The following is a 13,470-nucleotide window of genomic DNA, read 5'->3' on the forward strand; positions in this document are numbered from 1 at the left end:
TCACCGGCCACTTTATTAGGTACACCTGTTCAATTGCTTGGCAACACAAATTGCTAAATCAGTAATCACATGGCAGCAACTCAATGCATTGAGGTATCTAGACGTGGTGAAGAGGACTTACTGAATCTCAAACTGAGCATCAGATTGGGGAAGAAAAGGAGATTAAGGTGACTTTGAAGGTGACATGATTGTTGGTGCCAGATGGGCTGGTCTGAGAATTTCAAAAAACGGTTATTCAACTGGGATTTTCACACACAACCATCTCTTGGGTTTACAGAGAATATTCCGAAAAAGAGAGAATATCCAGTGAGCGGCAGTTGTGTGGATGCAAATGCCTTGTTGATGTCAGAGGAGAATGGGCAGACTGGTTTGAGATGATAGAAAGGCAACAGTAACTCAAATAACCACTTGTTACAACCAAGGTATGCAGAATACCATCTCTGAATGCACAACACATTGAACCTGGAAGCAGATGGGCTACAGCAGCAGAAGACCACACCGGGTGCCACTCCTATCAGCTAAGAACAGGAAACTGAGGCTACAATTCACACAGGCTCACCAAAAATCGGATAATAGAAGACTGGAAAAATGTTGCCTGGTCTGATGAGTTTCTATTTCAGCTGCGACATTCAGATGGTAGGGTCAGAATTTGGCATAAACAACATGAAAGCATGGATCCATCCTGCCTTGCATCAACGGTTCAGTCTGGTGGTGGAATGGTGTGGGGAATATTTTCTTGGCACACTTTGGGCCCCTTAGTACCAATTGAGCATCGTTTTAAACCCCACGGCCTACCTGAGTATTGTTGCTGATCATGTCCATCCCTTTATGACTCCAGTGTCCCCATCTTCTGATAATGCAGGATAATGCACCATGTCACAAAGATCCAATCATCTCTCCACTGGACAATGAGGTCACTGGACTCCAATGGCCTCCACAGTCACCAGATCTTTTCCAATAAGGCACCTTTGGGATGTGGTGGAACGGAGATTCACATCATGGATTTGCAGCTGACAAATCTGAAGCAACTGCGTGATGCTTTCATGTCACTATGAACCAAAATCTGATGAATGTTTCCAACGCCTTGTTGAATCTATGCCACCAAGAATGAAGGCAAAAAGGGCCCAACCTGGTACTAGCAAGGTGTACCTAGTAAAGTGGCCGGTAAGTATAAATATACAGTCTTACTTGGAGCCAAACATGTTAATGATACCATAAAACATCATAATAGAAAACTTACCAGACATCTGGAACTCTGCAAAGGCCACTCTCTCGAGCTGCACTCTGAGAAGCTCACATGGAGCGTCCTTCAGCACCTGGAAGAGCTTCACTGCTTTGCTGTACTGGAGATCGGCTAGAACACGGTGCTGCTTTCTTGCGTGCTCGTCCCCCACCTGTAGAAAAAGGGAGGTACTGTGATACAAGCTGTCTAATACACAGGACCATGCACAGAGGTGGAGACCATGCACTATGCCAGGGATATGCAATTAGCGGACCTCCAGCTGTTGCCAAACTACAAGTCCCATCATGCCTCTGGGTGTCATGCTTGATGCTGTCAGAGTCTTGCTATGCCTCATGGGACTTGTAGTTTGGCAACAGCTGGAGGTCCGCTAATTGCATATTCCTGCACTATGCCCTGAAAAAAAATGTCTTTCATGTCGCTACATTACTCTACATATTAGGGAGATTAGTGTTCTTCTAAAGGCCTGCAAGCAGGAATTTACCCCTCTAAACTCATACAAAATTATACAAAGGTATGCAATTCTGATAAAAGTGAAGCTGCCAACCTTTACAAACATCATATACTAGTCCTGCCCTAGGGCTGGCCATACAAGTTAAAGCGGAGTTCCGGCCACAATTTCACTTTTTATATATAAATACCCCTGTAATACACAAGCTTAATGTATTCTAGTAAAGTTAGTCTGTAAACTAAAGTCTGTTTTGTTAGATTGTTACAGCATTTAGACACTTTATAAAATAGAAATTGACTGGGGCCATCTTAAGTGTGGGCATCATGAAGCCAAACTGTATGACTTCCTGGATTTCAGCCTTGCAGATCTTGCACATGCTCAGTGCTGCACAAGCAGTGTAATAGGTTTCAGATCAGGTTTCAGCACCTGTACTGTCCAAGTCACATGATTCTTCGAGACTGGGGAGTGCACAGACTCCTGGAAAGTTACACCCACTACATTCCCAGGAGTCTGTGCGGTGTAGGTTAGGAAGCTTAAGCCCCTAGGTGCAGGAAGTGGGAAGATTAACTATTCTGCCTAGCAACAACACTTTGAAGGCATCTAAAAAAAAAAAAAAAAAAAATTCTTAAAGGACTAATGACATTTTTTTAAAACTACTGATGTAATGTTATATTTATTGGTGGAACTCCACTTTAAGGACCAAGTGAGAGAAACCACTTGAGGAGGAATCTCCCCTGCTATCTTTCGTGCTCCGACAGCCCATGCCCCCACAACTGTTAGAATGCCCAAACAGTGACTGCATCTGATTGGCTGCAGTCATTGTTCAGCCAAGAATTTTCCACCCCGGCTTCTTGTTGATGTGAAGAAAGTTTGTGGAGCTGGATGGTGCCGACAAGTCCAAGCCATGGCTTGAAATTTCAATGCCAATGGTCCCAAAAATGTGTCAAAAGTGTCCGAAGTGTCCGCCATTAGGTTGCAGTACCAAAAAAAAAAAAAAAAAAAAATCGCCGCCATTACTAGTAAAAAAAAAAAAAAATATTAATAAAAATGCCATAAAACTATCCCCTATTTTGTAAACGCTATAACTTTTGCGCAAACCAATCAATAAACACTTATTGCGATTGTTTTTATGAAAAATATGTAGAAGAATACGTATCGGCCTAAACTGAGGAAATTTTTTTTTATATATATTTTTAGGGATATTTATTATAGCAAAAAGTAGAAAATATTCATTTTTTTTCAAAATTGTCACTATTTTTGTTTATAGCGCAAAAAATAAAAACCGCAGAGGTGATCAAATACCACCAAAAGAAAGCTCTATTTGTGGAAAAAAAAGCACGCCAATTTTGTTTGGGAGCCACGTCGCACGACCGCGCAATTGTCAGTTAAAGCGACACAGTGCCAAATCGCAAAAAGTGGCCCGGTCATTGACCAGCAATATGGTCCGGGGCTGAAGTGGTTAAACAGCAACATTTTATGTAGGAGAATGTGTTTCATCTGTGTGTATCATCTAATGCTAGTCACTTCACTGGGTACATGTGAAGGTTTACAACCACTTGAAGAAAATCGGAGCTTAGTTTACATGCCATACCTGTAGGCCAAGCACGGCAGCCCATCAACCTTACCAATCCACCTCTGGGAAGCGACGCTTGGCCTACAGGTATGACGTGTAAATTAAGCTTCATTTTCTTCAACGCTGCACAATATTTTTGTCACCGTAAGCCCAGCCCCCACACAGTTAGAATCACTCCCTAGGACACACTTAATCCCTTCCTTGCCCCCTAGTGGTTAACCCCTTCCCTGCCAGTGTCATTTACACTGTAATAAGTGCATTTTTATAGCACTGATCGCTGTATAAATGACAATGGTCACAAAATAGCCTCAGAAGTGTCCGATGTGTCCGCCGTAAAATCGCAGCCACGATTAAAAGAAAAAAAAAAAAAAATTGCAGATCGCCGCCATTACTAGTAAAAAAATAAATAAAAATGCCATAAAACTATTTTTGTAGACGCTATAACTTTTTCAAAAACAAATCAATATACGCTTATTGAGATTTTTTCCGAAAGTATGAAGAATATATATATCGGCACAAACTGAGGAAGAAATTCTTTTTTTTAATATATATTTTTGGGGGGTATTTATTGTAGCAAAAAGTAAAAAATAGTCTTTCTTTCAAAATTTAAGCTCTTTTTGTTTAGAGCGTAAAAGAACACGTTTTTGTTTCACCTGTGGTGTTTATATTGGCCCAGCAGTGCACCCAACACCTGGGTGTTTGGTGTGCTCCTGTACCTTTGAGGGGTGGCTCCCCCAAGTCCACCTGCCCCCATCTATCCATTAGAATGCATGTGCCTCCACTGTGGGGACGCTCATTGTTTAGTGTTAGGACCACAGATTACAGGGACAATTAATTAATAGTCCAAACGTGTATCAAATGTGAGTGTAACACACTGCTGTATCAACGAAGGAGAAACTCTGGCTCCAAATGGTAAATGAAGCTTGCTGACCCTTACCAGAATAGAAGATCCTAACGGATCTAATCAAACTGAAATCCCTGGATGGTGTATGTTGGAATGGAGCTTGTCTGTTAAGACGATCCTTCAAGGGGTCACCGATCCGCCAATAAAGCAACCAGGAGAAAACTGATATGGTGTAAATCCGTGTGATAAATAAAACATAAAGCGCATCCCCCAGTGACTGGCAACAGACAGTGTGAACAAGAGAAACCACCACCAGTACACACACTGACCCTTACCAGAACCTGTGATCCGTCAGGATCAATCAAAGCAGAGGGGATGTAGCAGTGATGGAACGTCTCAGCCAATAACAACGAATACACCAGCAAAGGTCCAAATATGTATGAGGAAGAAAAACTCACATAGCGTGACACCGTAGAGGTTTTTAATACAAAAACAAGCAGCACACTTACAGTTAGGAATAGAAGTGTCAGCGAGGATAAAAAAAGCCGGCCGGCCGGCGTGTCAGAACGAAGGTCCTCAAATCGCGGTGACGTCAGCACGTCGCCTCCCAACGTTTCGTCTACACTAGACGCGATTCCCGTGACCACGTCTAGTGTAGACGAAACGTTGGGAGGCGACGTGCTGACGTCACCGCGATTTGAGGACCTTCGTTCTGACACGCCGGCCGGCCGGCTTTTTTATCCTCGCTGACACCTCTATTCCTAACTGTAAGTGTGCTGCTTGTTTTTTTATTAAAAACCTCTACGGTGTCACGCTATGTGAGTTTTTCTTCCTCATACATATTTGGACCTTTGCTGGTGTATTCGTTGTTATTGGCTGAGACGTTCCATCACTGCTACATCCCCTCTGCTTTGATTGATCCTGACGGATCACAGGTTCTGGTAAGGGTCAGTGTGTGTACTGGTGGGGGTTTCTCTTGTTCACACTGTCTGTTGCCAGTCACTGGGGGATGCGCTTTATGTTTTATTTATCACACGGATTTACACCATATCAGTTTTCTCTTGGTTGCTTTATTGGCGGATCGGTGACCCCTTGAAGGATCGTCTTAACAGACAAGCTCGATTCCAACATACACCATCCAGGGATTTCAGCTTGATTAGATCCGTTAGGATCTTCTATTCTGGTAAGGGTCAGCAAGCTTCATTTACCATTTGGAGCCAGAGTTTCTCCTTCGTTGATACAGCAGTGTGTTACACTCACATTTGATACACGTTTGGACTATTAATTAATTGTCTATTTCACATCTTTTTTTCATATATCATTTTGTTCACATTGCTTGATATTTTGGATTTTTATGTAGCCTTCTCATCAATTTAGAAGTTATATGAAGGCCCTTCAGTCTTTAGCGCTACTCCACCGTTTGTTTATGATTTATATGTTTGTATAACATTTTTGAGTTAGCGGCTTTATTTTCTTGTCATTTTTTGTAAGCGCACTTTTTATATATTATATATATATTATATATATATATATATATATATATATATATATTCTCCCATAGTTTGTAGACGCTATAACCTTTGTGCAAACCAATATACGTTTATTGAGATTATTTTACCAAAAATATGTAGTAGAATTCATATTGGCCTAAATTGATGAAGACATTTTTTTTATTGGATATGTTTTATTGCAGGAAGTAAAAAAAAAAAAAAAATAGTATTTGTTCTTTTAATTGTCTGTCTTTTTTGTTTATAGCACGTACATTTTCTTTGGGTACAATGTCGCAGGACCCGCAAGTGTCTTTTAACCACTTAACGACCGCCGCATGTATATATACGTCCCTGCCTTTCCGCGGGTCCAATCGGGACCCCCCCCCCCCCCCCCCCGGTACATGCGGCGGTCGGTTCTTCCGTGGGAGCGATCCGGGATGAGGGGGCGGCTATTCGTTTCTAGCCGCCCCCCACGCGATCGCTCCCCAGAGCTGAAGAACGGGGAGAGCCGTATGTAAACACGGCTTCCCCGTGCTTCACTGTGGCGGCTGCATCGATCGTGTCATCCCTTTTATAGGGAGACACAATCGATGACGTCAGACCTACAGCCACACCCCCCCTACAGTTGTAAACACACACTAGGTGAAACATAACTCCTTCAGCGCCCCCTGTGGTTAACTCCCATACTGCAACTGTCATTTTTCACAATAAACAATGCAATTTAAATGCATTTTGTGCTGTGAAAATGAAAATGACAATGGTCCCAAAAATGTGTCTATTTTTGTTTATAGCACAAAAAATAAAAACCGCAGAGGTGATCAAATACCACCAAAATAAAGCTCTATTTGTGGGGGAAAAGACGCAAATTTCGTTTCGATACAACATTGCATGACCGCGCAATTACCAGTTAAAGCAGCGCAGTGCCAAATTGTAAAAACACCTCTGGGCATTAAGCTGCATATTGGTCCAGGGCTTAAGTGGTTAAAGTAACGCAGTGCCGTGTCATAAAAAACGGTCTGGTCAGGAAGGGTGGGAGAAAATCTTCAGGAGGTGAAGTTGTTAAAGTTTAGATAGCGGGTGCGGGGAGATCACCTGTCCGCTGTCACCCTAAATACAAGTGTAACATGTTCTAAAGGTGAACATATCCTTTAAAAAAAACTCTGATGTTACTTGAGAATGCAGAAAGGTATGTCATGTTAATGACTGAAAAAGATCAATGCCAAACCCCCGATCCTCGTCTTTTGGGGTCCCTCGGCAGCTGTCTTGGCTCCTCCCCGCATCAGCTAACCCCCTTGGGAAGCGCTTTCCCAAGAGGGTCACCTTGGGGGCCGTGCTTCCGATTCCAGCATTTGCGCCCATAGACACGAAAACTGGACTCGGCCCTGCCCCCCCGGTGGCCGCATCATTGGATTTGATTGACAGCAGCGCGAGCCAATGACTGCGCTGCTATCAATTTATCCAATGAAGAGCTGAGAAGACCGGACCGAAATACAGAGCGTTCTCGACGCAGGACTTTCGAGGCCAGTAAGCATCGGATGTTTTTTCACCTTAATGCATAGGATGCATCAAGGTGAAAAAGCATGAACCTTTAAAACCCCTTTAAACATTTTCATATTTGGATAGAGCTGGTAAGAGTTAGAACCTACGTCACTTTTTGTTATGGTCATCTGAGCCCCCTGATGGAAATTTCCTGCAGTTTCTTTCAGGAAAAGAAAGAGGCGGAGAATCTCTTCGAGGCCCCTTTCACACTTATACGACTTGTCCCACGATTTGTGGTGGCAAAATCGTGCGTCTTTGAAGTCGCAGTAGTGTGAAAGGGGCCACCAACATAAGGCTACTTTTACACTGAGGCGCTTTACAGGCGCTATATCGCTAAAAATAGTGCCTGCAAAGTGCCTCTCCAGTCAGTCCAGTGTGAAAGCCCGAGGGCTTTCACATTGAAGCGGTGCGCTTGCAGGACGTTAAAAAAAGTCCTGCAAGCAGCATCTTTGAGGTGCTTTAGGAGTGGTGTATACACCGCTCCTAAAGCGTCCCTGCCCATTGCCGCTTTAGCAGCGCCGCTTTGCGGGCCCTTTTAACCATTTTTCAGCCGTTAGCGGGGGTTAAAAGCGCACCACTGCCGGCTGAAAAGCGCAGTTAAAAATTTCCCGCTGAACCCCCCAATGTGAAAGTGCCCTTAATAAAAAGCACATTTTAGTAGAGTAAAAAGCAACCAGAACTTCTGACAATGTTATTATTATTGTTGTTTTTAATTGCCTGTCCTAGTGATGCCTGAATCTAGCGCCCCCCTCGCCCATTTCTTTTACAAGAATCACAGGAACAGGAAGGAAGATGAAAATCATCCCAATAGGGTCAGAGACAGAAATCTGCAGATATTTCTGGTAAGAATATCCTTATAGAAGACATGTACCTGGTTTCTCAGACAGCTGTGATACATGGAGGCAAGCCGGTGATGGATGGTTGCAGCACGGTACTGACATAAAGGCTGTCGAGCGGACACGGTTTCCACATCGCAGTACTTTAGAGACTTCATCATGGCTTCTGTCACCTCTCTCTCAATCTGCAGACAACACATCAGAATAAAAAAAACACATCTTCATATATTTGAATGAGAATGGTCATCACTGGCAGCTACATTCAATACAAATCATTTCTGGTAAAAAGGAAGTTTGGTTCCCGTGTGTGCCTCCCTGCATCCATACTATACACTTGTTATACAGCAGGAGCAATCAGGCAAAAAGAATGAACATACACTCACTGGCCACTTTATTATTAGATACACCTTGCTAGTACCGGGTTGGACCCCCCTTTGCCTTCAGAACTACCTTAACCACTTAAGCCCCGGACCAATATGCAGCCTAAAGACCCAAGGTGTTTTTACAGTTCGGGACTGCGCCGCTTTAACAGACAATTGCGCGGTCGTGCGACGTGGCTCCCAAACAAAATTGGCGTCCTTTTTTCCCCACAAATAGAGCTTTCTTTTGGTGGTATTTGATCACATCTGCGGTTTTTAGTTTTTGCGCTATAAACAAAAATAGAGCGACAATTTTGAAAAAAAAGCAATATTTTTTACTTTTTGCTGTAATAAATATCCCCCAAAAACATATATAAAAACATTTTTTTTCCTCAGTTTAGGCCGATACGTATTCTTCTACCTATTTTTAGTAAAAAAAATCGCAATAAGCGTTTATCGATTGGTTTGCGCAAAATTTATAGTGTTTACAAAATAGGGGATAGTTTTATTGCATTTTTATTATTTTTTTTTTTTTTACTACTAATGGCGGCGATCAGCAATTTTTTTCGTGACTGCGACATTATGGCGGACACTTCGGACAATTTTGACACATTTTTGGGACCATTGTCATTTTCACAGCAAAAAATGCATTTAAATTGCATTCTTTATTGTGAAAATGACAGTTGCAGTTTGGGAGTTAACCACAGGTGGCGCTGTAGGAGTTAGGGTGCACCTAGTATGTGTTTACAACTGTTTGGGGGTGTGGCTGTAGGAATGACGTCATCGATCGTGTCTTCCCTATAAAGGGAATGACGCGATCGATGCGCCGCCATAGTGAAGGACGGGGAAGCCGTGTTTACACACGGCTCTCCCCGTTCTTCAGCTCCGGGGAGCGATCGCGACGGAGCGGCTATAAACAAATAGCCGCGCCGTGGTCCCGGATCGCTCCCCGAGCCGACCCGACCTCCGCATGTAGCGGGGGGGGTCCCGATCGGACCCCCCACCCGCTAATAGGCGAGGACGTACGTGTACGCCCATGTGCCTGTACGTGCCATATTGTGGACGTATATGTACATGCGGGGGTCGGGAACTGGTTAATTATTCATGGCATAAATTCTACAAGGTGTTGGAAACATTCCTTTAGAGATTTTGGTCCATAGTGATATGATAACATCACACAGTTGCTGCAGATTTGTCGGCTGCCCATTCATGATGCGAATCTGAGCCTGAACCATTGATACAAGGCAGGATGGATCCATTCTTTCATGGTCTTTATGCCAAATTCTGACGCAACCATCTGAATGTCACAACGTGCCCTATACAAATATCTTTTTTACCAGATTTTAAGCCGATTATACACTAGTAGATTTTCCAACAAGCATTCATACAAATATCTGCAAAAATACTGGCCCGGATTCAGAAAGATCAGCGGATCTTTCTGCTGGCGTAATGTATCTCAGATACGTTACGCCGCCGTAACTTTGGGCGCAAGTTCTGTATGCAGAAAGAACTTGTGCCCTTAGTTAGGGTGGCGTAACGTATGTGTGGCGGCGTAAGCCTGCCTAATTCAAATGGGGATGTTGGGGGCGTGTTTTATATAAATTTCACTTGACCCGCGTATATGACGTTTGTTGTGAACGGCGCATGCGCCGTTCGTGAAAAAATCCTAGTGCGCATGCTCGAAATTACGCCGCAAAGCCTCATTGGTATAAAAGTGAACGTAACTTACGCAAAGCCCTATTCGCGAACGACTTACACAAAGGACATAAACATTTTCAAAACTCTGCGCGGGAACGACGGCCATACTTAACATAGGATACGCCGCATATACCCCTCATATAGCAGGGGTAACTTTACGCCGGAAAAAGCCCAACGCAAACAACGTAAAAAAAATGTGCATATTCTACGCGAAAGTCTAGGGAATCGCCCCTAGCGGTCAGCGTAAATATGCAGCCTAAGATACGACAGTGTAAGACACTTACACCAGTCGGATCTTAGGGAAATCTATGCATAACTGATTCTATGAATCAGGCGCATAGATACGACGGCCGGCACTCAGAGATATGACGGCGTATCAGGAGATACGCCGTCGTATCTCGTTTCTGAATCCGTGCCACTCTTTGTACATTTGATGAATGGATGAATGTCCTTTGAAAAAGGACTTCAACATTTTGTTTGCTTTTAACATTCAATTTTGAATGAATGTATTATAATTTCCTACATGAAAATCACATACACTTAGAAATAAGATCATTTGAGAACATTTTTCCATCCTGCAACTTTGATTTTGTGTCACTGCAGTCAAAAAACAAAACATCAGTTTGACCCCCACCAACGATTAGAAAATCGAACCAATGTTCTTAGAATGAAGAATTTTGAATGAAATGCTACTAGTGTATGGCCAGCTTTCTATATATTCTCTCCTACAAGAAATGGAGATCAGCCCTGAGAACTGCATGCTGGGACAGACAGTATGATCACATTAGGAGTCTGTTAGTCTAGAAGCACACCTACCTGCTCCTGTGCTTTCCTGGAGATGGGAGCATAGTCCTGCAGCAGGGTGGCCATTGTAAAATAGGTTGTGGACAGTTCCCAATAAACAGAGTCCCACACAGCCTGATGAGTATCTCTTTTATCCAGAGACTTCAATGCCTTTTGATAGTAATCGATAGCCTGTAAACAAACAGATTAGGCAGTGTTACCTTACAATTAACAGTGTAGCAGGTTATGCCAAATGCATGAGTGCAGTTTTTTTCTGCATGAAAAATACATGCAAAGCATTTTCCATGTATTCCAATGGCCCTAGTTCACACTGCTGCAGTCAGCTCCAGTTTCCGGTGGAGGAAAAAAAAAAGAAGTAGAACATGCTGCATTTTTTCTGCACAAAACTATACTTGAACGTAGCAAACCGTATCAAAAAACGCACCGAAACTGCATGTGTGTGCGAACGGTTAGCAAAAACTCGTCGTGAACGTATCCGGAGTGCATTTTTGTGGTATGGACTGGCCCTGAGCGTTAGTCTGGCCACACATGGCTCAGGGTTTTTCATTCAGAAAATTGAACAGATTCCCCCATTCAAAGTGAATCCTCCCTTCTGCGCTGTTAGAATATATAGATCAGCGCTGCAGCCAATGAATGAGCAGCTTTTTTCCCCCAACAGGTCAAGACAATCAACAGATCATTTATTTTCCTGTTCTAAAGTTCCACTTGAAGTGACAAGTTCCCCTTTGCAGAATATTGTGCAATTAACGTGGCAAATACAGATTATTAAAGATGATTATTTTTCTACCTGCTAATCATTGTGCATTCTAATCTGTACCCCCTCACACACTTGTAAAAATTGAAAAGAAATAGAGAAGTGGACTACATAACACAAATATTAATAAACTAAATAAAAAAGGAGACATTCACAAGCTGTGTGTAGTCAGATCACAGAAGACCATCATTACCAGGTATATCATACTAGGCAGTCAATGTTTGCTCAATATTAGAGGACTATTGAGGATGAAATAGCCCCAAAGCAGTCCAGGTAGCTTTGCACTTCACTCAAACGTTACAAAAAAAATAAAAATTTAATAATAATAAAAAAAAAAAAAAAAAAAAGACTACAAATATATAAATGCTGCTGACTGACAGGCTATAAACCTGTGTGGACTTCACACACCAAGTCTCTCAACCTTTTTATCCCACAGGGAGCCAGGAGGTCACCGGGAACTCCGGCTAAAGTTATTCCATCAGGAGTCATTAGGAAAATGCTCCTTACAATTCTACCCTTATAGTCAGCTAAAAAGTTATAAATGGCACCTATTCCAACTACCGTGTGAAAAGGAAGGTGCTTATACTTACCTATTCTTGGGGGTGCTTCGATCTGGTCATGTGAACGGAAAGCAGACAATGGATGCCCGATAGCAAGCCTATGGGTGATGTCACAGGCCAGACATTTTCACAATTCGCAGCGATATCTCCACTGCCCTGAAGCTTGTTGCTTGAGAGATCATGTCAGGCCCACAGAATAGGCACCTTATTTTCACAGGGTAGCTAGAATAGGATTTAGAAGGGGGAGAGGGAGCAGGTTTAAAAAAAAAAAGTATGGCCAAAGCTTTTTTTGACCATACATTTCCTATGAATCACAGGAATGCAGTTTGTTCTGCACTTTTGTGACCAGTTTTCAGACAACAATGGGCTAAACCCGCCTGCTGGCTGATGCCACTCAGCTGGTCCAGGGGAAAGACCCACCCAGATGCCTGGACTGGCAGATGGCTCAGCCATTAAGTGAGTCAGCCACTCCCGCCCCCTGTACAGCCCAGTATTCAAGCAAGTGCTGGAGAGGCAGAGAGCCGGTGACTGTGAGTCACTGGCTTTCTGCTCACTGAAGACTGGGAACTGAGCCATCAGTGGTGTCAGCAGAGGACTGCATCCACCTAGGTGGGTACAATTTTTTTTTTTTTTTTTTTTTTAAAGAAGCCATACTTCTCTTTTAAAGTGATTCTACAAGTTATATATAATTTTTTATATATATATATATATATATATATATATATATATATATATATATATATATATATAAATAAAAATATATATATAAAAATATATATATATATAAAAATATATATATATATATAAAAATATATAACATTCATGCTCTGTGCAGTGGATTTTGCACAGAGCAGCCCTGGTCCTCTTCTTGGGTCCCTTGCCGGTGGTCCCGACTTCTTGCTATGGATAGCCTTTTGCTATGGGGCACTTGACCAGGTGCGCTCCTGTGAATGGACATAATCCCTTCACACACAAAGTCCCTTGCTTTCTCCTCATTTGCTCACTGGCTGTGATTGACAGCAGCAGGAGCCAGTGGCTCCTGCTGCTGAGTGAGCCATTGAGAGGATAGAGACCCAGGAGAGTACCTGCTTACATGCACAACACTGGATCGAGATTGGTATCTCAGGTAAGTATAATTTAATATGAGGGGGGGGATGCTGCACCCAGGTGTATCAAAAAAAAAAATAAACTTCTGATTTTAGAACGACTTTAAGGACAGTTTGGCAATAGCCTAGAATTCCAAGTTTTGTTGAATGTGATCAGCTGCTAGGGTTACTTTTTGGACTATTCATCCCCATGATTTGGCCAATAATAATGAGAGA

At 42.7% G+C, this 13,470-nt stretch overlaps 1 protein-coding gene across 1 annotated transcript in view; it reads right to left on the bottom strand.

Moving 5' to 3' along the window:
• The window catches only part of EDRF1 (erythroid differentiation regulatory factor 1), a 103,324-nt gene that overhangs the window by 29,406 nt on the left and 60,448 nt on the right, over window positions 1-13,470 (bottom strand). Inside the window, exons 19-21 of the mRNA XM_040361442.1 lie at window positions 10,847-11,005; window positions 8,009-8,158; window positions 1,241-1,394 (exon numbers count right to left, since the gene is read on the bottom strand). Of these exons, the coding sequence (XP_040217376.1) occupies window positions 1,241-1,394; window positions 8,009-8,158; window positions 10,847-11,005 (463 nt within the window). The remainder of the gene's footprint in view (window positions 1-1,240; window positions 1,395-8,008; window positions 8,159-10,846; window positions 11,006-13,470) is intronic.

This window comes from Rana temporaria, chromosome 8, assembly GCF_905171775.1.
Source record: "Rana temporaria chromosome 8, aRanTem1.1, whole genome shotgun sequence".
In the NCBI taxonomy this organism is placed as follows: domain Eukaryota; kingdom Metazoa; phylum Chordata; class Amphibia; order Anura; family Ranidae; genus Rana; species Rana temporaria.